Raw genomic sequence first — 27,752 nt, forward strand, 5'->3', positions numbered from 1 at the left:
GATGTCAGCGGGGACCGTGGTGAGCGGTCCCCAGTACCGCGATCGCCGTTATCCAAAGAATAACGGCGATCGCGGAAAAGTGGAGAAAAAAGTTAAAAAAAAGAAAAGCTTCACCTTCCCTCATGGTTCGGATGCATGAGGGAAGGTGAAAATACTCACCCCCCTTCCTCCATGTTCTCCGGCCGGTGTCAGGACCCTCCGCTGGCTTCTGCGCATGCGCCGATGTGGCGCGCATGCGCAGAAGGCTGGCAAGCCCGGAAAATTCAAAATCTCCCTGCACCCGGCTGTCAGATAGCCGAGTGCAGGGAGATAAGACTGGGGACCGCTGTATGCGGTTTCCAGATAACGCTGATCATATAAAGTTAAAAAGTTAAAAAAAAGTTAAAGTGGTTGTCCCGCGGCAGCAAGTGGGGTTATGCACTTCTGTATGGCCATATTAATGCACTTTGTAATATACATCGTGCATTAAATATGAGCCATATAGAAGTTATTCACTTACCTGCTCTGTTACTGGCATCCCCGTTGCCATGGTGCCGTCTAACTTCAGCGTCTAATCGCCCGATTAGACGCGCTTGCGCAGATGGGTCTTTTCCCTTCGGCTCGGCAGCAGCGGCGTCACATGTGCCGATTCCAGCCAATCAGGAGGCTGGAATCGGCACATGTGACGGGGCGGAGCTACGCGATGACACGTACAAGGGGGCGGAGCCAGAACGCCGCTGCTACCGAGCTGAGCCGAAGGGAAAAGACCCATCTGCGCAAGCGCATCTAATCGGGCGATTAGACGCTGAAGTTAGACGGCACCATGGCAACGGGGACGCCAGCAACGGAGCAGGTAAGTGAATAACTTCTGTATGGCTCATATTTAATGGACGATGTATATTACAAAGTGCATTAATATGGCCATACAGAAGTGTATAACCCCACTTGCTATCGCGGGACAACCCCTTTAAGTTAAAAAAAGTTTAAAAAGTTAAAGTTTCATCTCCCCTTACGGATCGTATCTGTAAGGGGGGATGAAATTACGTACCCAAGGTCCCGGATTTGTTCCCTGATGGGATGTTAATCCATGGACCTTACCCCAGCTTCTGCGCATGCGCCCGTCAGCATGATGGCGGACGCATGCGCAAAAGTGAAAGATTGCCCAAGAAATTTAAAATCTCCCTGCTGCTGGCTACCAAAGGTAGCCAAGAGCCTGGAGATGTCACGGGGAGCCGCGGTATGCGGTTACTGGTCACGTGATCGCCGTTACCCAATGCATAATGGCGATCACGTAAAAGTTCTTAAAGTGGAAGTTTCATCTCCCCTCACCGATGCGATCGGTGAGAGGAGATGAAACCTCTTCTCGGAGGCTTCCACATTTGAATCCAGATGCGATTATCCTCCATGGACCCTTCCGGCTGCTGCGCATGCGCCCGCCGGCAAAATGCCGGACACATTCGCAGGAGCCGGGGAGCCCAGGAAATTTTAAATCTCCTTGCTCCCAGCAACCAATGGTCGCTAAGTGCTTGGAGCAGTGACCAGAGACCTCGGTCCCCGATCACGTGATAAATTAGCGATATAACATTAGGCCGGTTACGCATGACCGGAGAGGAATTATGGGTTCTGCATGTGCTTGATCAGCGGTAATCCATGGATCAATCGCATGCATTGGATTACACAATTCCGCCCAATTAGCTGGTCGGAATTACGGAATCCACTCGCAGAAAACAGAACACAGCAGGTTATATTTTACCCCCCATTGTGCTCTATGACCGCGGATATACTCGCAACCCATATGCAAACACATTGTGTACGGGCTGCGGGTACCCGGGTCATCTCTAAGCGACGGCGCGGGAAATATAAACAAAAAACGGTGTACTGCGCATGACCGTCTGTGTGAGTAGGCAGTTATGCACAGTACATTACGTGGCTGTATACAGGGTTACAGCTGGAATCCGCTGCGGGCCTCTGTAAGCGGATTCTGCATACGGCCGTGAGAGCCTGGCGTTATTTGGATCGCTACCTGTAATCCGTAATTTACAAGAAGCCCCGGGAACGCTCGCCTTCATGCAGTTCCAGGAGCAGCTTGTTGAGTGCCTTCTATGTGAGACCGCTGCACCGCAGCAAGATTACAAAGCCTCACAGAACGCCACTTTTTACACCCCATCCCCGCCGCTGAGGTCATGAAATACCCCCCAAAAAAGCGAGAGAGCCCCCCTACCCGGTTTTCTTGCCCCATGTGCCCATCCCAACCAGCCTCCGAAATTACCCCTGTCTTCGGACATAAAACGCAGTTTATATTATAACTTTTGTCTAATATTTAGGGAATGCCAAAAAATGGGGATGGCAGGGGGGAGGGGGAGAGATTAACAGGGAGTCAATTTTTTTTCCGTATAAGTGGACAATGGGGCCTGGAATTTTTTCAGTTGGACCCTGAAATCCAGCGGGCATTCCCTCCATTATAGGCCTAGCCATGTGTCCTGTAAGTAGATTAGGGCCACAATGCGTATGTTTCTGAACACGGGACAAACAGGGGTAATCCATTTTGGGGTGAACGTCTTCATTCCTATGTACACTCTACAAAAAAAACTTTTAAATTGACAAAATTGCCAAAAAAAATGAATATCGTAATTTTTTCCTTCTGCTTTGCTTAGATTCATTCAAATACTGTGGGGTCAAAATACGCAGTACACCCCTAGATGAATTCGTTAAGGGGTCTAGTTTTCAAAATGGGGTCATTTGTGGGGGTTCTCTATCGTTTTGGATGCTCAATGGCTCTACAAGTGGGCAATGGGGCCTGGAATTTATTCTGTTGTACCCTGAAATCCAACGGGTGCTCCTTCCATTATAGGCCTAGCCATGTGTCCTTTAAGTAGATTAGGGCCACAATGGGTATGTTTCTGAACATGGGACAAACGGGGGTACCAATTTGGGGTGAACGTCTTCATTCCTATGTATACCGTCCAAAAAAAACTTTTTAAATTGACAATTGCCAAAAAAAAATGAAAAAAAAAAAAAAAAAAAATCACAATTTTTTCCTTCTGCTTGGCTTAGATTCATTCAAAAACTATGAAGTCAAAAAAGTCATCGTACCCCTATATAAATTCGTTAAGGGGTCTACTTTTCAAAATGGGGTCACTTGTGGGGGTTCTCCATCGTTTTGGTCACTCAATGGCTCTACAAGTGTGCAACAGGGCCTAAATCTCCTTCAAGCAAAATTTCTGTTCCGAAAGCCACCGGTTGCTCCTTTCATTTTGGGCCCCATTGTGTATACAGACGTAATACTAGGGCCACAATGGGTATGTTTCTGAGCACGGGACAAATGTGTATTATAGAAAAAAATCCTGTCTTTAAAATGACATATTTGCAAAAATATGAAATTTTAGTTTTTCTCTTCTAAATTGCATTGACTCTTGAAAAAAAAAAACTGGGGTTAAAATACTAATGACACCCCTCAGTGAATACGTTAAGGGGTATAGTTTTTAAAATGGGGTTACTTGTGGGGGTATCTATCATTTTGACTCCTATGAGCCTTTCCAATCTTGGCTTGGTGTAGGAAAACAAAGTGTTCCTCAAAATGCTGAAAAGTAATGTTAAATTTGTATGTCTCCTAAATGGTTAAAAAAAAACCAAAAGTTTTTCTAATGTGCGCCCAAAATAAAGTAAACGGATGGAAATATATATCTTAGCAAAAATTTCTATATTATGTTTGCACATATTTGAGATATTGCAGTTGGAAATGTGAAAAAAAATGACGATTTTTCAACATTTTCCCAATTTTGGTGCTTTTAATAAATAAACAAATTCTATCGGTCTTTTTTTTCCCGCCTAAATGAAGTACAACATGTGGCGAAAAAACAATGTCAGAATCGCTTGGATATGCGAAACCTTTCTGGTGTTTTTCCATGTTAAAGTGACATGTCAGATTTGCAAAATTTGGCCTGGTCATTAAGGCACAAACAGGCTTGGTCACTAAGGGGTTAAACGTGTCCTGCCACTTTACTGCTGTAGAGCTTGTGTAACTCCATCTGTCCTGCCACATTCAGCTGTCCTGCCGAATCTGGTATAGCACATTGCGCTTGGCTGTGTCAACTCTCTGCTGACACCTCTCTTCTCACAACATTGTTAAGACAGTAGAAATAAGGGGTACAATAGTCCGTCTCTAAAAAGAGCGCAAAACATGCAGTGTGAAGGGTCTGGGGAGATTGAACACGGGACGTTGTACAATGATGAAGATTCACATCAAACCCCTTTAATAACTCCTCCTGATTAGTGAACTACTGTATAAGAGCCGTGTAAAAGATGATCTATTGTCAGTCAGTCAGTCAAACAATTTGTGATCAGAGTAAAGCAGAAAAAACAAACTCAATGCGGTTAACATAAAAACCCAAACTAAAAAAATGTTGTTACAAAGGGAATAGAAAACAATGTAGCTTTAGAAGAAAGCGGAGTCAGGAAAGAGAAAATGAAGAAGCCGGTGGTGCTACATCAGGGCTGGGAACAACAATGACTTGGCCGCTGGCTACAAGCAAGAAGCAGTTTATATAAGTCAGGAACCTTATTATAATTCAGCAGCTGCTGCCAAATGCGCAGTCGTCAATTCTAGGGAGCAGACAATCCAAAAATGGAAGCAAAACGTGTCTTTAAGTAAGTATATGAAATTAGAAGAAAAGGATTTGCCCCTCTCTTGTTCATGGGCCGTGTCTGATATTACAGCTCAGCCTCATTCAAACTCTTGGGACATAGCTGCAATACCTGGTATGACCCAAAAACAATGGGAGCGCTGCTCCTGAAGAAGTAAAACTGCAGACCATTTTCTGTCTAATGTCATACAATATGTGTGCACTTAACACTTTCAGCCCACTACTCAGATTTTAGGGAAACCTTACAAACACCAGCCGAAGTGCAAAGAAATAAGTGCTAGCAACAATTAGGGGTACAAAATCCTCTGCACAAGTACCCCATACCATTATGTGGACAGGCTTCTTACACCCTATAAGGGTGAGCTCACATTCACAAAATTACGTGCTAAAAATGCTGGAAAAAAAAAAAAAAAAAAAAAAAGGACTCAGTTATATGTGAGAATCTGGTCTTTAACATACTCAGAATAGAGCTCCTTGGTAATTACAGTATTGCCTACCTGCACTTTACAAGCATTACTTTCCCAGTAGTTAACCCCTTAAGGACTGCCTATCGTAAATATACTGCAGGCTTGAGAACGATGCCTGTTCCATACCCAGCAGTTGCCGTCTGCTTCTGACAGCTGTCAGCCGTCTGCAGCGATGTGAGCTAGCGCCAATCACAGCAGTTAACTGTTTAGGCAAAGTAGACATTTAAGCGGCCAGCAGGATGGGGGAACTTCACTTCAGAGACCAATCAGCCAACTCCCCCTTCCTACAAAACAAATGCAGGGTACTGATGGGTTACATGGTAGCCCACACCCTAGTGAAGGATCCCAGGATTGGCATGTATTGCAGTCTATTAAGGTCTGCTTGTGACAGGGCTTAATGGACCACCATTAAAAGCAATCAAACGATCGCAAATATCAAGTTCCAGATGGGAATTTTAAAAAAGTAAAAGCAAGTTATTTTAAATTTTTTTTAAAATCTTAGTTCAGTTAAATCCTCTTTTCCCATTTCGAACTTAAAAAAAAAATAAAATAGGTATCGCCACAACCGTACCCAAAAATAGTAGCAATAAAAATTACAGCCCATAAAAAAACACTCACAGAGCCACATTGATGAAAGTTTAAAAAGTTATTTTCTCTGAATATGGCAACAGAAACAACTTGTAAACAAAAAAAAAAAAAAAATTTGGAATCACCACATTTGTATTGACCTACAGAATAAAGTTAATATGTCACTTTTGCTTCACCGTGAAATGCTTAACTGCTAAGGGAAACCAACTAAAAAATCACTGCCAGTGGCCATATTTACCTATAGCTTATTTACCAACATATCACTGCAAAGAGAAAACTCAAGTCAAATCTCTGACCTCGGTATGGACAGGAAGAGCCAGCGACTTTCACATTATTACGGTGGACAATGTTTACTAAACCAAAATTTACCAGGTCCTTGTCCGACTGTACATTAACCCTATAATGTTTTATGAAAGTATGCAGACTGGACCAGGTAGCCGCCTTGCAGATTAGCTCAGTGGAGGCCTTGTACCCGCATGTACGGTTCGACACAGCATAAGGCCCGTAGTTCTCCTACTCTTCAAGCTGAGGTTATGGCGACTAGGAGGGAAACGTTTAACGTAAGCAACCTTACAGGAAGTTGGGAGAGAGGTTCAAAGGGTGGTTTGCAGAAGCTATTTAAGACTAAGTTCAGGTCCCATGTGGGAAATGTTTCCCTAATGAAGGGCCAAAGTCTGTCTGCTCCCTTAAGGAACCTACGGACTCAGCGGTGCTCCGCTAAGGAAAAATCCAAAATAGGATCCTAAAGCTGCCACCTGAACCCTAAGGAGTTCTTGAGCTAAGGCCTTTTTCCAGGCCCGCCTGCAAGAATTCCAAGATTACAGGTATATCTACACTTGGAACTTTGCTTGGGTCTAGGTTACGGAACTCTGAGAACTTCTTCCACACTTTACTGTTAATGGCTGTGGTTACGGGTTTGCGACTTTTAGACAAGGTAGTGATTACTTTTTGTGAAAGTCCTTCCCCTGAAGAATTACGCCTTCAGCATCCACCTGCTAGCTTCAGTTTTTCGACCCCCGAGTACATTAGTGGGCCCTGGACAAGGAGATCTTGCTTGGCCGGCAGTTGGAATGGACCCTGGATTGCTAGGGCCTATAATAAAAGGATACCAGGGTCTCTTGTCCCACATGGGGATGACTAAGATTAAGGCTGCTCGGCTGCCCTGAATCTTTTTGAGAATGTATGGGATCAGCGGGAAGGGAGGAAACACATAAGGCAAGTCCATGTCCCATTTTTGAGACAAGGCGTCTACCCCGTATGGGTTGTCCCTTGGGTTGAGGGAATAGAAGTCCCGGCATTTTGTATTTGCCTTTGTGGCAAACAGATCGATCTGTGGTTGCCCCCACTGGCGTGTTGGATGATCAAAGACCTGTTGGTTCAGACACCATTCTCCCGGAAGGACTCTGTCTGCTGAGGTAGTCTGCGATGATGTTTGAGGATCCCTTCAGGTGGATGGCGGAGAGGGATAGCACCGTGGATTCCGCCCAGTGAAGTATCCTTGCCGACAGTTTTTGGAAGTGCAGGTGTTGTGTTCCCCCTTGGTGACGAACAAACAACAGGGCTGTCATGTTATCGGTTAGGATTTCGACATGCCTTATTTTTAGGTGGGGGTTCTGCCACTTAGTTCTCTATAGTTAGATGAACGTGCGGCTATTCGGGAATCCCAGGTTCCCTGCAGGGTCATGTCTGCTACTGGTGCTCCCCACCCGGTCATGATAGTATCGAATACGGAGGGTTCTCGTGACCAAGAAGTACCCTTGCTCAGGTTACTCTGTCAAGTCCACCAATGCAGGGACTGTTTAACCTGGACGGACAGGCTCACTTTTCTGTCTAGGGAATTCTGTCGTTTGTCCCACTGGGCGAGGATGAACTGCTGTAGCTGGCGAGTATGGGCTTGCACCCATGGAACTATTTGTATGCAGGCTGTCAACAGGCCCAGCACTTTCATTGCTTCGCTGATAGACACTGTTGTGGCCTGACAAAGGGATGATATGGATTGAATAAGATCCTTGCTCTTAGACAGTGGAAGCCGTGATTCCTGGGTGTGGGAATCTAGGAGTACTCCTAGGTATATCTTCTGTGTACCTGGGCTTACATCTGATTTTTGTTTATTATCCACCCCAAGTCATCCAGTGTGGACAGGACTACTGACAAGTCTGCACGTATGGCCTCTGTTGTTCTTGATACAAGCAGGAAATCGTCCAGATAGGGGACAAATCTGATTTCGCCTAAAGTAAGCTATAATTTCTATTAGGATCTTATTGAAGACTCTAGCAGCAGTAGAGATACCGAAGGGTAGAGCCACAAATTGGTAGTGATAGACTGTCACCATCCTGCAGAGCAAACCTCAGATATTTGTGATGGATTGCAGCTATCGGGACGTGATAGTATGTGTCTTTAAGGTCTATGGTGCACATGACGCTGTCAGGATCTATCAGGGGTACGATAGATCTCACGGTTTCCATTTTAAATTTCTTGTAAGAAATAAATTTGTTTAACGATTTGAGGTTAAAGATGGTTCTAATAGAGCCATTTTTTTTTTTATCAAGAAAAGGGGGGAATAAAATCCCTCACCCCTTTCATGTTCGGGAACCTGCATAATGACTCCTAGGTCTTTAAGTTCCTGGATGCCTTTTAACAGATTTTTCTGTTCCTGCGGGGACCCTGGGGAGGTTAGGAAGAATCTTCTAGGGGGTAATGAGTTAAATTCGATTCGATACCCTGTTTCAATTATCTGGAGTACCCAGGGGTTGGATGTTATCCCCCTCCACTGGTCTAGGTATCGTGCTAATCTACCCCCTGTTGGGTCAGAAATGGATTGGACTTCGTTACCCCGACCACCTTTGGGGTACAACCATCTCCCAGTTTTTCCTTTCCCTTTAGTTTCTGGAGGTGGCTGCCATGTCCTCCTTGGAAAGGATGGCTTCTTATAGGACCTCCTGTCTGGAAGGATCTTGTTTTTATTTCAAGGATTTTGTCCAAAACAGTTCTGAACATATATTCGCCTTGGAACGGGATTCCACAAAGCTTATTTTTGGACGTCATGTCGGCTGAGCATGATTTCAACCACAACGCTCTTCTTGCGGTGTTGCTGAGGACTGCAGTTCTTGCGCCGTATCTAACGGATTCCGCTGATGCATCTGCAAGAAGGGCGGTGGCCATTTTCAGAAGGGGAACGCAGCTGACTAATTCTTCCCTGGGAGCCCGTTCTTTAATTGAGGTTTCCATCCTGTTCAGCCACAAGACCATAGAACTGGCTACTGACGTTGCCGCTATATTAGCCTTAATAGTGAAGGCAGGTGCTTCCCAGGTCTTTTTCATCAGTCAGTCGACTTTTTTGTCCATAGGATCTGAGAGCTGGGACGCATCTTCGAAAGGTAGAGTTTTTTTTGGCTACCTTGGCAATCTGCATGTCGACCTTTGGGGTCTCCCTATACAGATAGACATCTTCCGGAGAAAAAGCCAGATGATTTATAATCTCTCTTGAGATGGATAGTCTTCTTTCCGGTTCCTGCCACTCGTTTGTGATAACCTGCTGCAGGGTCTGGGTAACCGAAAAAAAAAAGTTTTCCTTCTTGATCGAAGTCCCCTGAACATCTCATCTTGGAAAGTTCTGGGTGGACGGCCCTCCTCGATTTGCATCGTTTCCCTGACAGCCTTGATGAGGTGTCCCATGTCATCTAAGGAAAAGTAGTATTTTTTCTCGTCCTCAACTATCGGCAGCGGATCTTCTACTTTCCCCTCTGATAGGTGTTCCAGGGACTAACCGGAGATAGAACTTGCCGATTCTGCCTGCCTTGACGGTCCAGGCTGAGGGTGAGAGAAGGACGCCATAGAGGCCTGTAATCCCTCCTTAATCATGCACCTGATATCAGTTTTAAACGCCGCCCTTTCCTCCGCTAGGATCTTCCCAGTGCACTCTTCACATAGAGACTTTTTGTAACTATCTTCAAGTCACGTGCTACAGATAACACTTCCTCGATTTTTTTCTTGTGTCCGGCTGTAGTCTTCAGACCTTCCTTATCAGTCTAAGAATAGGGGAAAGGGGGAGAAAAGGGAACATATATGCATCTAATCAATCACAGAGACAAGTTTAGCATACTCCTTTTTTGGCATATAGCCACTCATGGTTTGTAGGGCATCTGCTTCTCCTTCATGTGCTGAGCTGTCACGTCTAGATATGCTGAGGCACTTATGGCAGTTTGCAGGATAACTTCCATGCAGGAGTAGAGCCTGTCCTGTGAAGCAGATCTAAATCTGGCGCCATTTCTGGGTCTGCGCCCGTAGCCAAGCCTCCCTACATCGTGCGCGTGACGTCACCGCGACGAATGATGTCACCAATATGCGCCCCGATGGTCTAGAAAGATGCCACTGCCACCGTTCCCCTGGCAGGAGGAACTACCCGATCACGGCAGAAGATGCTGACCCGCTCATGGAGGCCTGCGCTACTTGGCGGCTGACGGCTCCATGGCGGCGTACGCCAGGGATGCAGGGAATCCATGGTATGCCGCCCTGACCTCTTTCCTCCAGGGGATTCTTCGGCACTACGTGCCCATGGTAAGTAGTACATTACTTACCCCGCACAGTGAACGTAATCCGAAAAAAAATAAATAAAGAACGCCACAAATGCACTTAGTCACCGGAAAAAAATGCAATAAAAAGCGATCAAAAAGTCGCATCTATTCCAAATTAGTACTAACGTAAACTACAGGACATTGTGCGAAAAATGAGCCCTTGCTCAAGTACGTCGACGGAAAAATTAAAAAGTTATTGCGCGCAGAAGATGCAGCAGAAAAAAAGTTTTAAAAATTAAAGGTCTTTGAAAAAAAATACAAGCACAACAGCAAAAAAAAAAAAAAAAAAAACTATACACATTCGGTATCGTAGTAATCGTACTGACCTATAGAATAAAGTTATGTCATTTTTGTTGCAGTTTGTGCGCCGTAGAAACAAAACACACTGAAAGATGGTGGAATATCAATTTTTTTTTCATTTTATCCCACTTAGAATTTTGTAAAAGTTTTTCAGTACATTATATGGTACTTTAAATAGCTCCATTGAAAAATACAACTTGTCTCGCAAAAAACAAGCCCTCGTACAGCTACATCGGTGAATAAAGGAGCTATGATTTTTTTAAATGTGGGAGAAAAAAAAAAGAAAAGGCGTTAAATAATGGACTAACTTCCTCTTTTGGGTCATTACGACACAGGGATATCACATGTGTAATTTTGTTTTTCATTTTTTACCAAGTGAAGGGAGACAAGCGTTTTTATTTTTTAATAATTTTTTAACTTTTGTTTGTCCCTTAAGGGGACTTCCACAGAGACTCATCAGGACCCCCTGATCACATTCTGGGGTCCAATGGTGACAGCCCCTTACATGCTGCAGTTGCATAGACCGCAGCATTTAAAGGGTTAACACAGCAGAGATTGGAGGCTTTTTCCATTCTCTGCTGTGTAAGAGCTGGTGCCCGGCTATCCTCTGACAGAGGGAGCCCACTCCCTCTGTCAGCCCTTTACATGCTGTGTTCGTATAGAGCACGGCATGTAAACGGTTAACACAGCAGAGATCGGAGGTTTTCTCCATTCTCTGCTATGTAGAGCTGGTGCCTGACTATCCTCTGACAGCCAAGCACCAGCTCTCCCTGCCATGGAGACTATCGGCTGGCTTCTGACAAGCCTATGGTCTCTATGGCAACCTGTAAACAAAGCAGTGCAGGACTTTGAAAATAGAAGCGAGAGATTGTCGGCGGATTGGCAATATCTTCCCGCTTCTGTTTTTTAAAGTCCTGCACTGTTCTGTGTGGGTCGGTGCAGGCAGAGCACACTGCCACAGCTTACGGCAGTGTGCTCTGCAGCTCCCATAGCGAAACATAGCCCGTAAATCTTCTGGGCTATATCGCTATGGGCAGTGGAGCTCATCCCAAAAAGTTTCTGGGCATGCCACTCAAGGGGTTAAGGGGACTTGAGCCCGCAAGGATATCATTTCTCCTTAAGGAGAGGACCTAGAAGGTGAGTGAGGGGACTTATAAGGCCATGCATGCTCCTCTGAGAAATATATGCAAATAAGGAAGATAGAACAATGATTGGGAATTGCCTATTGGATGGCAGTATTCCTGCAAATCAATGTCAAGCCTTTTATACTGGTCTTTGGAACAATGATTAGGAATAGAAAACCAAGGCAGAATCCATACATAGCTGTTTTGAGGGGTTTGCTCCTCATCAGTGTGCAGTAGGATTCTGGCTTGGCTAGTGAGAGGCTTGTTAAGTGAGTCTCCTCACTCACCTTCTAGTTGTGATGATACCTTCCCGACTCTTGTCATAGGCCTCTGACTGAGGTATTGTTCCATCCTCTTTATTTGCATTAAAGGGACTTGGCACTCTTTGTATGTGTTATCTATGTGCAGGTATAATACTAAGCAGCCACTTCCCTCAATATGTAGTAGGTATGTTCATATGCAGAGGTTGTTCATCAGTGCCTTGCACCCATGCAATACTCCTCCATATAGCAAACTGCCTATCTGCATTCTGTTGGGAAGTAGTGTATACCTGCCCTTGTATGGCTTTATATTTGTATGTTGGTAAATATAGCCACTGGCTGTCATTTTGCACCATATTCACTGTATAAAACAAAACCCTAAAACAGTGGTGCAATTGTGTTTTTTCTCTTTCATCCCTTTTGAAAAATTTTTAAAAGTGTTAATACATTATAAGGTACAATAAGTAAGACTATTAAAAAATACAGCTTGCCCTGCAAAACCCAAACTATGTCGATAGATAATTAAAAGAGTTATAGCTCCTGAAAAGTGTGGATGAAAATAACAAAAAAAGAAAGTTTAAAAGATTTCTGGTCTTTAATCCTTTGCAATCCAATTTTAGATTCAGGGTTTGTCTAGGGGGCTTTCTCTGTCTGCCATTTTACAATGGTGCCATCTGCTGGCTAGAGCCAGTACTGCGGTATGGGTCATGCTGGAGAGGCCCCCGACAACAGAGCGGTCAGTAATCTACAGTAAGAATACCCTGCCGGACATTTTCTGACATTGGAGCTGTACAGCCTTCAATGAGAATGTCTTCAGACGTCAGACAGTGGATTGGAAAGGGTTAATAGGTTAAAGCATTCCCCCCACCCCTCTCTCCACTTGTCCAGCAGTCATAGCAGAGTTCTTCCAGACTACCCCACTCCTAATAGTCACGGCACGACTACAGATTCTCCTTTTCTTACCCAAGCCCTCAAACTCCTAAACGCTCCCGCAAAGTGGCCCTCTGCTGTCAGGAAGCTAGTTACCAGGCAATTAGTAGGTCCTAGGAATATTTCAGTGTAGGGTAAGGCTGGGTTCACATGGGGCAGATTTGTTGCAGAATTTCCGTGCGTAAACTCCGCAAAGCAATTCCACCCATGGTTCATAATCCCGTGATCAGCCAGCAAAGGGGACGAGATTTTGAGGCCAATACATTGCGGCCAAGCTGCACAAAAACGGACTAGCGGAGTGGAATTCAATTCAGAAGCATGTCAATTCTTTTCTCGTTTTCCGCAGCAGCCCCTCTCCCTCTCTATGGGGCGAGAAAGTTGCAACAGAATGCAAACAGCGAAACCGCTCCAAAACACGCGGCTAGAGGCAGCGGGTTCTGAAGCTGCACTTATCCCGCAGAAATCTTGCCGTTTTTTGGTGTGACCATTCCGCGAGAATTCTGCTGCAATTCTGTCCCATGTAACCTCAGCCTAAGGGCTTCTTCACACAAACATGGAGTGCTGCATATTCCACACGTACGTTTTGCACGCGTAATACCCTGTACGAATCTGGCATAGGCTCCCATTTTAGCGCGTGCAATAAAAGATTGCAGCATGTATTATCTTGACACATATTACGCGCGCATCTTGCCAAGATAGTGCAAAGCAATTGATGGCACGCAGCAAGTACGCATGCCATGCCGACTGTCTCATGCGGGGGCAGCACACAGCGGATCCCGCTCATGTGAAGCTGCTATAAAATTATAAAAACAGGCCAAGTTCTAGAAGTGTAAGGCCTCATATCTACGGGTGGATTGGATTTCGCAGCAGATGGCCTGCGGAAATTATTTTTAATTGCTTGCGGGAGATTGTGGATGCAATGGTTTTTCCGCGCAGTTGTACGCGGATGCACTGCGGTTCATCCGTCTGGAAAAAAATCCGCAACCCCACCTTCCCAGCCTTTTCCCCACCTGCCTAATTGATTTAAGCCTTCAAATCCGCAGTGCGTCCACAACTGTATTTGCGGATGCACTGTGGATCGTCCGCACTCAATGACTTCTATTGAAGATGGAATCCGCACTGAAATGGAGCATGCTGATATTTGTTTTCTGCATGAAATGGTCCGCAAATCAAATCTGCATGTTTAAATTGAGTTGCGGATGCCAATGCTTCACTATTGGCACTTTGAATTGTGGAACTTCCGTGCGAGTGACCCATGCGGATTCCGCTTATCAAGTCCGCCCGCGGACATTGTGCTTAAAGGCCATAACCGCTATGGTGTAGGCGGAAGCACGCTTTTACTTCCCATCCTCCTACCGATAACTGCTAATACAAAACTTACCCTCTGCTCATTTTCCTCGCTATAAAAGCCCTTCCTGACATCATCTAAAGCAAACCCAACATTCGTGTTTTTAGCTTCTCGCTGCAGCTCAGTGAGGACTTTTCTATACGTGTGCATCTTATTCATCATTTGGTTCTGAAATGATCGCGGGGCGACTTTTAGTTCTTCTTCCATTTGTACAAGCTGAAAAAGAAGAAAAGACGTTATGAATATCATCCATCATCAGGGGATTATTAACAACCCAACATAGTGTAAATTACAAGCAAACTATAGCCGCAGTACAAAGAAATATACCCATATTCTATCAGGATGCTGTTTCAGCCGACATTCTGAAGGCAGGAGTTAATTTTGTGGGTAGGAAAGGATAGTCAGTGGGCAACATGGTGAAATAAACATGTTCCTTATACATGGCTTGATTACACAGGCAATTACCAATGTGGTACCACTAGGTGTAATACATGCAAGTACTCGTTTAACCCCTTAAGGACCAATTGCGGTAAATATAGGGTGCTTGGTTCTGGGCTTTAATCCCAGCCAATAGTAGAAGTACAGTGCAGGATTAAAGCCTCTGCTGCTGCAATCAAGCAGGAGCAAGTCAGGTCTTCGGCTGGCACACAGAGCAAGAACCCAGAGAGGAAGGGCGAAGCAGTTTTTAACCACTTCTGTCTTCTCCTTTCCAAGCTACACAGCGATCAATGAGAGCTATGTACTAAAACATGAAAGTGGAAGTGTTTGTTCCACTATACATGTTTGCCGGGTGCCTCCTGTCATAGAAAAGCTGAAGAGTCCTATCAGACCTTGATCAGCTCTGTTAGTGAGTATTGGATGCTGACCCAATTATAGTGGAAAAGTGAAATAAAAAAAACATACAATGTGAATGACACCCAGAGGTCTTATATGAGGTCATGGTGGACAGAGATGGTAAAAAAAAGTTACAAAAATAAGTAAAAATAAATTACAGAATAAAATGCCCCCCCCCCCCCCCCGACAACAACAAAAACAGTTCCCGTATGCGCCCTGTAATCCAAAACTATACAGATTATATATAAAAACATCGTAAACAAAATAAGGAACCTGTTCTGATACTTCATTTGTTAGGATACACATGATTGGAACACAAGGCTTGAAGGATACAATTTATTTATAAGAGACAGACCAAAAAAAAGCAGAGGAGGTATTGTGTTGTATGTTAGGAAAACATTCATCTCCACAGAGTTTTAAGCTTCAGAGCATGGGACTTCTGTAGAGACCGTTTGGGTAAGAATACAAGGAGAGAACAGAAAGGACAGCATTGTAGGCATTTTCTGTAAGCCACCTAGACAAGCGGAAGATATTGATGAACTCTTTCTACATCAGATGGCCAAGCTCTCCAAAAAGCATGACATAGTGATTATGGGAGATCTGTGACAGATGCAGCAGAGGAATTCTTCAATTCTCTGCCACAGTTGTCACACATGACAGCTGCGGTAGAGGATTCTGCTGCTGGCACCCTGTCAACTGCTTTCAGGGAAGGGCTTTAAATATAAGCCCTTCCCAGAAATTCCTGTAAAAGTGCTGTTAAAAAAAAAAAATATTGAGATACCTTGCATCAGCTGCCAGGGCTCAGCTGCGTCTTCTCCTGCTGTCCCCTGCACTGTGGTGCTGATCTATGAGCAGGTGGGAATTTAAAATCCCCCGCCTGCTGAAAGAGCTGATTGTGATTGGCTGAGGTGTTCAGCCAATCACAGGCCGCTCTCGCCGAATGAATGATGGGCGAGCGGCCTGTGATTGGCTGAGCACCTAAGCCAATCACATCCAGCTCTTTTAGTAGGCGGGGATTTTAAATCCCCGCCTGCTCATAGATCAGCACCGCAGTGCAGGGGACATCAGGAGAAGATGCAGCTATGTAAAGCCCTTCCCTGAAAAACAATGCAGGGGTGCCGGCAGACCATTGTTTTCAATGGAGCCACCGGCATTCCCTATGGTGCACGCATGTCCTATCTTTGCTTTACTGGCGTGTGCCTATCTTTGCAGGCACACGCCTGTAAAGCATGGACATCTACACACACCATAGAGAATGAATTGGGGCTAATAGACGTGTGTTTTTGTGCACGCACAAAATACACGCTTGTCTGAAGCCAACCTAAGGGTGGCTGGGTCCTTAGGAGGCAGTGATCATACTATTCTTGAATTTTGGATAAAAAGGGGAGGAAGACTCAGACCGCAAGGTTGGACTTCAGAAAGGCAGATTTCAATAAACTCAGAAAGATGGTAGGAAGAATCCAATGGCTGGAATGTTCTTGAGAAGAGAAATGCCCAAGGTTGGGAAATATTGCGAAATGAGATTCTCAAAGCACAATCGTTAACAATCCCTAAGAGAAGGAAGAATGGGAAGCATTTAAAGAAACCAGGATGGATGAACGCAGAACTTGGAACACATGTTAAAAACAAAGAAAAATATGTTTATCAAATGGAAAGGGGGAAATATCTAAAAAAGAATATAATGCGGTCTGCAGAAACTGTAGGGCAAGTGTCAGAAAAGCTAAAGCTAATAATGAATTGAGGCTTGCAACCAGGCCAAAAGCAGTAACAAAGGATTTGAGGGTATGTCAAAGGCAAAAGAAAAGTCAGGGTGTGGCCTGACTGATGGTGGAGACGATCGCATCAGGCTGAGCTCCGTCTTTTCTCCAGCCTAAAGCAACATTTCAAGCAGACCCAGCGCGGTTTCTCCCTGTAGGTGAAAGGTGCCTGCTCCTGTCTTACCAGCATGCCAAAGAGAAGAGTCTTTAAGGGGCCTCCGCAGAGGATTTCCGACTTTTTCCCTGTGAGGACGGAGGAGCGGGCCGCAAGCTCCCGGGGACTCTTTGTCCGGAGAGGAGCGGGCGAGGAGTCCTCATACAGTCGACGCTGCACAGCAACGTCCTGCTGCTGCTGGTCTCCCTCCACAACTGAGCCCACAGAGGAGGTCAGCAACGTGTGGGGTGAGTGAAGGGAGTGCAGTGGAAGTCGATCTGCAGATAAACAGATATATCAAGGTGCCCACACGCTCCCCCGCCCCCCCCTCCTCCTTCTAAAATAAACAACGCAGCTTTGCTTCTGGTAAGGAAAGTTCAGCAGAGACATGGGAGTGGGGTCAGGAGAGGGCAGAGGAAATAGAGAGATGGCTTTAAAGGAAAGTGGTGCAGAAAGGGGTTTCTCATTAAAACTTCAGCAATCTAAGTTGGCCATATCTACACACACCAGCCCCTCCTCCCAGCCTTCCTCTCCCTCTCTGAACCCAGAGAAACATAAGCGCAGGCTCTCTACCCCTCCTTCCATACAGCAGGGTTCTGATGAAGAAAATGACTTTCTTTCTACTGTCCCTTCATCTAGCTCTCCTGCGTCAGAGGAATTCATAAAAAAATATGATTATAGCCCTGAGAGGGTTATTACAAAAAGATTTAAAACATATATTTCCTCTGCATTTTACCACTTGCTCCAGGAAATAGAGGAGCGCACCGACCATATTGAAAATAAGATAGCGGAGTTCTCCACCTCGCATAATACCGTATTTTCCGGCATGTAAGACGATGGGGCGTATAAGACAACCCCCCGACTTTTCGTCTTATGTGCTGAGAATACAGTGTGAAAAAAAATCAATACCTCCGGCGGCGTTGCTGCAGGCAGTCGCTCCCCTGTGCACGTTGACAGAGCATTGCTTTCTGCAAGCGGGGCTTGAATGCCCCGCCTCCAGAAAGCTAATGCTCTGATCGGCAAACTTAGTCTGGCGTTAGCCAATAAGAGCCATTCAATGACATCATGGGGTCCCTCTTCACAGCGAATAGAGCTTTTCAGGGCTTTAAAACTAGTAAATTTTACAATGTCTTATCAGAAGATATGGGTGTCACGAAGAGAATCCATCTAATAAATTGGGAGTCGGATCTTTAGCAGGGCTTTTCTCAGCTTCAGTGGTTGAAATTCTTTGAGTGGGCTAGTAAATCCACTCTGTCTGCGGCGATCCTGCAAACGCATTATAAGACACTAACAAGGTGGTACTACACTCCAGCTAAATTAGCTAGAAGTTTCCCCTGCCATAGTAGAGAGTGCTGGAGAAATTGTGGACAGGTGAGAACACTGTTTCACATCTTATGGCAGGGGTCCCCAACTCCAGTCCTCAGGGACCACCAACAGGTCATGTTTTCAGGATCTCCTATGTAAAGAACACCTGTGGCAATATCTGTGGCACTGACAATAATTACATCACCTGTGCAACACTGAGGAAATTCTGAAAACATGACCTGTTGGCGGTCCCTGAGGACTGGAGTTGGGGAACACTGTCTTATGGGATTGCCGGACAATTCAAAATTTTGGGGGAGAAGTATTTGCCCTCATACTAAAGATTACAGGCACCTATGTGAAAAAGAGTCCCCAGCTTGCGCTTTTATTGTTGGAATGTGATGATATACCCAAATCACATAGGATGTGGATATGCCATATCCTGTTGACGGCAAAACTTATTACAACAAATTGGAGAACAAGTTCTCCTCCACACATTAAAAAACTTCTAGATACCTTGGCAGACCATTATGAATACGTAAAAATACACACTAAATCAAAAAATTCCATGTATCGTTTTAATTTTATCTGTAAATCTTGGTGACAGTTTTGGTTATTAGTTAACCAGAATTAGGGACTACTATAAAGCTAATTAATAGTAAATGCAATTGCAATCTAAAAGGAGATATATAATTCAGAGTAATGCTAATCTACAAGTCACTGCATACATGTCATTTATATGTTTCATCTCGATGCTTCTTTTTATGTTTCCATATCTGAATAAGTGGAAAATGTTATGAGTGAAACACAATGTTATTGCAATTGTAATGAGGATCACCTATTTGCATTACATTTGTATGCTTTTGAAAATCAAATAAAAACTATGTTGGGGAAAAAAAAGCAAGAGAAAAGTCAAAGATGCTATAGGATGCTTACAAGATGAAAATGGTGAATTGGTTAAGAATGATGTCGAGAAGGCCGAACTTTTAAATTCTTATTTTGTATCTGTTTTCTCTCAGAAAGTGGATGGAACATCAACTGATCTTCCCTGTGCTATTGGGGGAGTAAAAGAATGCAGGCTATCTGTAAACAGAAAGATGGTGAGGGAACACTTAGCAAACTTAAATGAGTTCAAGTCCCAAGGTCCAGATGAATTACATCCTAGGATACTAAAGGAAGCAGCAGAGGTTTTTGAAAATTCTTGGAAAACAGGAGAACATAGTAACATAGTATGTAAGGCTGAATGAAGACAATGTCCATCTAGTCCAGCCTGTCTATCCTCCTGTGTTGATCCAGAGGAAGGCAAAAAACCCCAAGGGCAGAAACCAATTTAGCCCTTTTGGGGGAAAAATTCCTTCCTGACTCCCTAATGGCAATCAGACTGTTCCCTGGATCAACCCCTAATAGTTCCTACCTGCCTGTATACCCGGATTGACAATTAACCTAAGAAGTCCCAGAAGATTGGAAAAGGGCAAATGTTGTCCCTCATAAATGGCTGCACATCCAAGTGTAAGAATGTATCAAGTGGGGTACCACAAGGCTCAGTGTTGTGCAACATTTTTATAAATGACTAGCTTACCCGTCGCGCGTTCCTGCGAAGACTTACATACATACATTTGTTTTTATATATCAAGATAACAACCAATCACAGCGCAGCTTTCAAGTTACCTCAGCGGTATTATAACAACCAATCACAGTGCAGCTTTCATGTTATCTCAGTGGTATAATACTTAACCAATCGCAGCGCAGCTTTCATGTAACCTCAGTAGTATAAGTAGCAACCAATCACAGCACAGCTTTCATGTTGCCTCAGCAGTATAATATATAGCAACCAATCACAGCACAGCTTTCATGTTACCTCAGCAGTATAATAAATAGCAACCAATCACAGCACAGCTTTCATTTTACCTCAGCATTCTCAATATCCACAATTGTTAAGCGAAACGTTCGGCGGATGCATCATTTTGTAGTTGAACACGCTTGCTCATAATGCCTTTTGCTTTCGTGCTTGAGATGGAAATCAAACGATCTTTGTCTGGAGGGCATAACTGTGGATAATGCTCACATGGGCGCCACCTATCGTAGGATAGTTGTACTATGCCAGTAATCTTCCCAGGAGTGTACTCAACAACTTCCCAAAGTTTCATGGCGATTGGATGAATGGTGTAGTGATGCATAAAGGACAGACAGACAGAGTTATATATATATATATCACATCGGGAAGTGAGAAAATTAGATTCCGTACGTAAAATTTGGACGCTAATTCTTTGGTGCTTAAAATTGAATAATCGAGTTGGGACCCATTAACTTTTCCTATTTATGACATAGTCAATGCTCGTGCCAAATTTCTCGCTTCTATGACATTGGGAAGTGATGGAATTAGATTCCGTACGTAAAATTTGGACGCTAATTCTTTTGCGCTTAGAATTGAATAATCGAGTTGGGAGCCATTAGCTTTTCCTATTTATGACATAATCAATTCTCGTGCCAAATTTCATGTTTCTACGACATTAAGAAGTGAGAGAATTGGTGGCAATGATGGAAATCAAACGATCTACGTGGGGGGGGGGGCGTAACTGTCGATGCTCGCACGCGTGCCATTTATCACAGGATAGTTGTACTATGCCTATAATCTTCCCAGGAGTGTGCTCAACAACTTCCCAAAGTTTCATGGCGATCGGATGAATGGTGTAGTAGCGCATAAAGGACAAACAGACAGACACGCAGACACACACATGCAGACAGACACACGCATACATTCAATTTTATATATATAGACTAGCTTACCCGTCGCGCGTTGCTGCGAAGACAGACAGACAGATATACATTCGTTTTTAAATATCTAGATAACAACCAATCACAGCGCAGCTTTCAAGTTACCTCAGCGGTATAATATATAACAACCAATCACAGCACAGCTTTCATGTTACCTCAGTGGTATAATATATAACTACCAATCGCAGCGCAGCTTTCATGTAACCTCAGTAGTATAAGAAGCAGCAACCAATCACAGCACAGCTTTCATGTTGCCTCAGCAGTATAATATATAGCAACCAGTCACAGCACAGCTTTCATTTTACCTCAGCATTCTCAATATGCAGCAATTGTCAAGCGAAACGTTCGGCGGATGCATCATTTTGTAGTTGAACACGCCTCCCGTTGCTCGTAATGCCTTTTGCTTTCGTGCTTGAGATGGAAATCGAACGATCTACGTGGAAGGGGGGGGGGGGGGGACGACATAACTGTCGACGGCGCTCACACACGCGCCACCTATCATAGGATAGTTGTACTATGCCAGTGATCTTCCCAGAAGTGTACTCAACAACTTCCCAAAGTTTCATGGCGATTGAATGAATGGTGTAGTAATGCATAAAGGACAGACAGAGAGACATACATTCATTTTTAAATATATAGATGACATCAGGAAGTGAGAGAATTAGATTCCGTACGTAAAATTTGGACGCTAATTCTTTGGCGCTTAGAATTAAATAATCAAGTTAGGACCCATTAACTTTTCCTATTTATGACATAATCAATGCTCGTGCCAAATTTCAAGTTTCTATGACATCAGGAAGTGAGAGAATTAGATTCCGTACGTAAAATTTGGACGCTAATTTTTTTGCGCTTAGAATTAAATAATCGAGTTGTGACCCATTAGTTTTTCCTATTTATGACATAATCAATGCTCGTGCCAAATTTCATGTTTCTACAACATCGGGAAGTGAGAGAATTAGTGGCAATGATGGAAATCGAACGATCTACGGGGGGGGCGTAACTGTCAACGGCGCACGCACGCCGTTTATCGTAGCATAAATGTACTATCCCTATAATCTTCCCAGGAGTGTACTCAACAACTTCCCAAAGTTTCATGGCGATCGGATGAATGGTGTAGTAGCGCATAAAGGACAAACAGACACACACAGACATACATTCAATTTTTTATATATATATAGATCTAGAGAAGGGAATTGATGGGAAACTGATCAAATTCACTGATGAAACAAACCTAGGAGGGATAGCTAACACTAGGGAAGAGAGAGAGAGTATTCAAAAAGATCTAGAAAAGCTTGCACAGTGGGCAGCGGCTAACAGAAAAATTAAAAAAGCAGATATAGAATGGGAGGAGGAATTGAGCTAAGCAGCCGCACATATGTAAAAGACTTGGGTATACTTCTAGATCATAGACTGAACATGAGTCGACAATGTGATGCAGCAGCTAAAAAGGCAAACACAATTCTAGGATGTATTAAGAGAAGCATAGAGTCTAGATCACGTGAGGTCATTATCCCCCTCAACTCTTCCTTAGTCAGACCTCATCTGGAATACTGTGTCCAGTTCTGGGCACCCGCTTTAAAAAAGACAGACAAACTAGAGCAAGTTTAGAGAAGAGTTACCAAGATGGCAAGTGGTCTGCAAATCATGTCCTATGAAGAACAGTTAAAGGATCTGGGAATTTTTAGCTTGCATGGCCTCATGTCCACAGGGGAAAAAAAATTAAAAAATCAGACCCGCTACGGATTCTCCATGGAGAATCCGGAGCGGGTCCCTCCTGCCCCGCGAACATGAGGGCTGAAAATAAGAATAAACTCACCTGCTGCGGGCCATGCGTGTCTTCCTTCCTTCGCGGCCGGATCTTCTTTCTTCGGCCCGGCGGATGTGCTCGGCACATCCGCCGGGCCGTAGAAAGAATTTTCCCGCCGCGAAGGAAGGAAGACCTGCATCGCCCGGAGCAGATGAGTTTAATTCAGGCGCGGGTCTCCTGCGGATGCGGACGGCTTCCATAGGCTTCATTAGAAGCCTGCGGGAGCCGTCCCCGAGGAAGACCCGCACCTAAATGGAGCATGTCCAGATTTTTTCCTGCACGCGGGACCCGTGCCTGCAGGGAAAAATGACATCCGCAGGTATTTAACTACCTGCGGGTGTCTAAGGCATCCCTATGGGGCGCGGATCCGCATGCAGGAAAAACGCTGCGGATTTAAATTGTTAATTTGCCCATGGACATGAGGCCTTAGTCACATGAGGCGTTTTTCCTGCACGCGGATCTGCGCCCCATAGGAATGCATTGACCACCCGCGGATGGTATTTAAAAGTGAATTAAAAAATTTCTGGAGCATGAAAAAAATGGACATGCTCCATTTTAGTGTGGATCACGCGTGCGGGAGCTCATAGAGCACATAGCTCAATGGATCTCCCGCATGAAAAATAAAAGACAATAACAGTGCATCCGCAGCCCAAATCCACATTACAAATCCGCAGTGGATCTGATTTTCCCAGTGGACATGAGGCCTTAGGCTTCATGTCCACAGGGGAAAATCAGGCCCGCTACGGATTCTCCATGGAGAATCCGTAGCCGATCCCTCCTGCCCCGCGGACATGAGGCATAAAAATAAGAATTAACTCACCTCTCGCCCGCTCCGGATCTTCCCTTCGCTGCGGCTTCATCTTCTCTCCGTCGCGGCCGGATCTTCTTTCTTCGGCCCGGCGGATGCGCAGGGCACGTCGGTTGCGTGCCCCGCGCATGCGCCGGCCCGAAGAGAAAAAATACGGCCGCGACGGAGAGAAGATGAAGCGGCGCGAAGGGAAGAACCGGAGCGGGTGAGTAAATTCCGATTTTGGTCTCCCGCGGATCCGGACGGCTTCCATAGGCTTCAATAGAAGCCCGTGGGAGCCGTCCCCGCGGGAGACACGCACGAAAATGGAGCAATTTTTTTTTTAAATCACTTTTATTGACCATCCGCGGGTATTTATCTATCCGCGGGTGGTCAATGCATCCCTATGGGCAACCGACGTGCCCTGCGCATCCGCCGGGCCGAAGAAAGAAGATCCGGCCGCGGCGAAGGGAAGATCCGGAGCGGGCGAGAGGTGAGTTAATTCTTATTTTTATGCCTCATGTCCGCGGGGCAGGAGGGACCCGCTACGGATTGTCCATGGAGAATCCCTAGCGGGCCTGATTTTCCCCGTGGACGTGAGGCCTTATACTGTGGATTCCGTGCAGATCGGCCACATTGCTTTTAATAGGTGCGGATATCCGCATGCAAAAAAAAATACCACTTAAAGCAAATACGCGCGGAATCTGCTGCAGAAATCTGCAATCTCACACACACACACACACAGCCTGTGAAGTCTTTTAACCCCTTAGTGACCAAGCTTGTTTGTGCCTTAATGACCAATGAATTTTTCAGGTTTTTTTAATCGTCACATTCTTGGAGCCATAACTTTTTAAATTTTCTGTCAACATAGCCATATGAGGGCTTGTTTTTGGTGGGACAAATTTAATTTTGAATGGCATTTTTGAGTACATATATGTATCTTTATCTTTTTTTTTTTTTTATAAGATCTGCTTTTGTGTCACCGTATTCAAAAAGCCATAGCATTGTTATTTGTCCTCTATAAGGCCGCTTTTACACGGGTGGCAAAATCACGTGATCTTCTCGTGATGCGACATCGCTACAAAACTCGCATGTATGTGAAGCCTATGTTTTCCAATGGGATCCAATTAGCGATGTTTTCTAGCCTGTGCCATTGCAAGAAAAAAAAAATTGTGGGTTGCTGAATACAGCCGCGATTTGTGATGTTTTGTAGCCCATGTTTACCTATACAGCCTTCCTTTCTGTTGCATCGCATCACACGAGAACGCTACTGTTTGTCCCTAAAATAAGCCCTATCTGCATTAAAAAATAAATCCCCTAACAGCCGCTGTCAGGTCCACCGCACGCCTCCTCTTCAGCTCCGGCAGACTTTGTTTGTAGTTTTCAGTAAGCGCTTTCTGGTTTGGAGGTTCAAAATCCCCGTCTCCAGGAAGCACTGGCTGTGGCTCAGCCAATCACTGGAGCACTTAATGAACGAATAACAGCCAGCGAGATGAACTCTAGTCTTCATTTTGCTTCAGTATAGCAGTGCATTAGAAAGCCTATGGCGATATTCAATCCCCCGGTCCCTGTGATCACATCGTGCGGGTCCGATGGGCGAGAGAGAGACCCCCTCTATTAGTGTTTCAACGACTGCGGTTGCACTGTACGCAGCATGTAAAGGGTTAAATAGCAGGGATTTGGTCTTTCTTTGGTCTCTGATTTTAGAGCAAGTGCCTGGCTGCTGTCCAGCAGACAAGCACCAGCTCTCACTGGCACAATAGACCCGCGCCAGGCTTTGATGCAGCCACCATCAAAAGATGGTGTTCCAGAATAAAGCCTCTTAATGGCTGCCACGTTAGTGGTGGTTAAGAGGTTAAACCTGCCACTGCAGCCAATGACAGTGCTTAGAGATAATTGCTGAGCGCTGTCATTAGCTGTAGCATCTTATTTGTAGACAGCTCAGGATTTAGAAGCTACAACTTCTAAAGATGACGTCAGCCAGAGACCTGAGATGGCTGTGGGCAAGCGGGAAGCAGCGAATATCAGCTGATTAGTTATTTTACACTATGTGGGCCCTTTTATAACTTGGACAACCCCTTTAGGTTGGGTTCACACAGGGCGGATTTTCTCAAGAAATCTCGTCCACACGGGATGGCGAATTTGTTGCGGCACAGCCGGCACTGATTCGCTGGCCGCAGCATGTCGATTCTTTTTTTTTCCGCTGCGGTTGCGCTCTCCTCTATGGGAGAGCTGGCCGCAGCGGACAAGCGCACGGCTAAGTGCAGCGGGTTTTGAAGCAGCGCTTTCCCGGTCGGAAATCTCACATTTTTTTGCTGCGGCCAAACCGGAAGATTTCCGCCGGGAATATGTCCTGTGTGACCCCAGCCTTAAACTGCTGTGCAATTCATACAGGAATATCCAGAAAACCTCCAATAAACAACCACTTTAAAGTCTGTATTGCGGTAGAAATTTAGGGGGGTGGGGGGGTGGGGGGGGACAGATAGATCGGGAGTTGTACTTTCATACACGTTATCCAGATGCATTTTAAAGGGTTATCCAGATGCATTTTTTCATAAACTAGTTCAGCCTGCAGTACCGACATAAAAAAAAAAGATATACTTACCCTCAGGTGCTGGAAGCGAGCGCTGACTGCTGCCAGGCCATGTGACGACTACAGCGGTGGTCAGCTGCATCAGTGGTGCAGGCAGAACAGGAGCAGGAAGTATATCTTTCCTTATGTTGGTTCTGCTGCGCTGCTAGTTGAGACAATAATTCCCCAGATAACCCTGCTAACACCGAGGTGCAGCTTGTTATATAATACAGATGTGACTTCAGGCTACAATATATTTACCATCTCATTTGCCTCTAGATGTCGCTTGTCAAATTCTCGAATTAAACTTTTATGTTGCTCTGTAAAAAAAAAAAAAATTCACGTTTTAGTTGTGGCTTATAACATCCATGAGCTACGTCTGCTAGAGGAGAACACATCTTCTGACTTAATTAGGAAACCAGGAAAATATGTATTTTTCGGTTTTATTGTTTAGATTTTTTTTAATAATTAGTAAAACTTTATTGAGCCCATTAACTTCATTTTTTTGTTTAACTTTTTTTTAGCATACTGCAGTACATCATACTGTGATCGGGCAGGCAGTCTATCAAGCAACCCCACGGGCATAGCCTGATAGGCATTCTGCCATGCAGCCCTCGGCCTTTCAGAAGGACCCCGGCTGCCACAGCTCCCTGTGATTTAATTTCAGGTGGGGGGGAAGGGGATGCCGTACGGGACCCCCGAAAATTGGCCAAGGGATTTAAATTCCACTTTCAGAATGGACAGTGGTATTTAAAGGGTTAACAGTTCCCATGAGCCGTGCGGCTTATCGGAGCTATTGCCGCCGGGTGTCTCCCTTCATACATACCCCGATGGGGTTAAATATATGTAGCAAAAGCCAGTAGAAAATGCCAGAAAGTCAGACATTTTAAACCTCTGTGAGCAGCCTATTTTGTGCCTTAAAGACTTTCATTGTCGCATTGCGAGAGCCATATCTTGTTGGCATAGGTCAGTGGTGGCGAACCTATAGCACGCGTGCCAGGGGCGGCACGCAGAGCCCTCCCTGCTGGCACGCAGAGCCATCGGCCGCTCACCACTAGTGAGTACCTGGAGTGGCCGCGGCTCCCCTACAGCAGGGGACGGAGCGCCGGCGGCGGCAGCAGGGGACGGAGCGCCGGCGGCCGCAGCACCAGGAACGCTGGAGGGAGCGCCGCTGGTAGCAGGAAACTAAGCGCCGGAGGCATGAGCACAGCCACTACCAGTGGAGGCTGGAGAGAGCAACGGTAGCAGCAGCTGGAGAGCAGGACACAGAGCGACTTCAGCAGAGACTGTGGGGCCGCTGGGGGGTGTGTCACTGGTACGCGGGGGGCCGCTGGGTGGGTGTCGCTGGTACGCGGGGGGCCCTGGGTGGGGGTGTCGCTGGTACGCGGGGGGGGGGGGGGTGTTGCTGGTACGCTGGGGGGGGGGGGGGGGTCACTGGTACGCGGGGAGCCGCTGGGGGGTGTCGCTGGTCCGCGGGGGGCCGCTGGGGGGTGTCGCTGGTCCGCGGGGGGCCGCTGGGGGGTGTCGCTGGTACGCGGGGGGCCGCTGGGG

General features: G+C 45.4%; 1 protein-coding gene across 1 annotated transcript in view; it reads right to left on the reverse strand.

Moving 5' to 3' along the window:
• The window catches only part of VTI1B (vesicle transport through interaction with t-SNAREs 1B), a 51,663-nt gene that overhangs the window by 19,081 nt on the left and 4,830 nt on the right, over positions 1-27,752 (reverse strand). The window contains exons 2-3 of the mRNA XM_066608601.1: positions 26,463-26,521; positions 14,247-14,429 (exon numbers count right to left, since the gene is read on the reverse strand). Of these exons, the coding sequence (XP_066464698.1) occupies positions 14,247-14,429; positions 26,463-26,521 (242 nt within the window). The remainder of the gene's footprint in view (positions 1-14,246; positions 14,430-26,462; positions 26,522-27,752) is intronic.

This window comes from Eleutherodactylus coqui, chromosome 6 (assembly GCF_035609145.1).
Source record: "Eleutherodactylus coqui strain aEleCoq1 chromosome 6, aEleCoq1.hap1, whole genome shotgun sequence".
NCBI classification, from domain to species: Eukaryota; Metazoa; Chordata; class Amphibia; order Anura; family Eleutherodactylidae; genus Eleutherodactylus; species Eleutherodactylus coqui.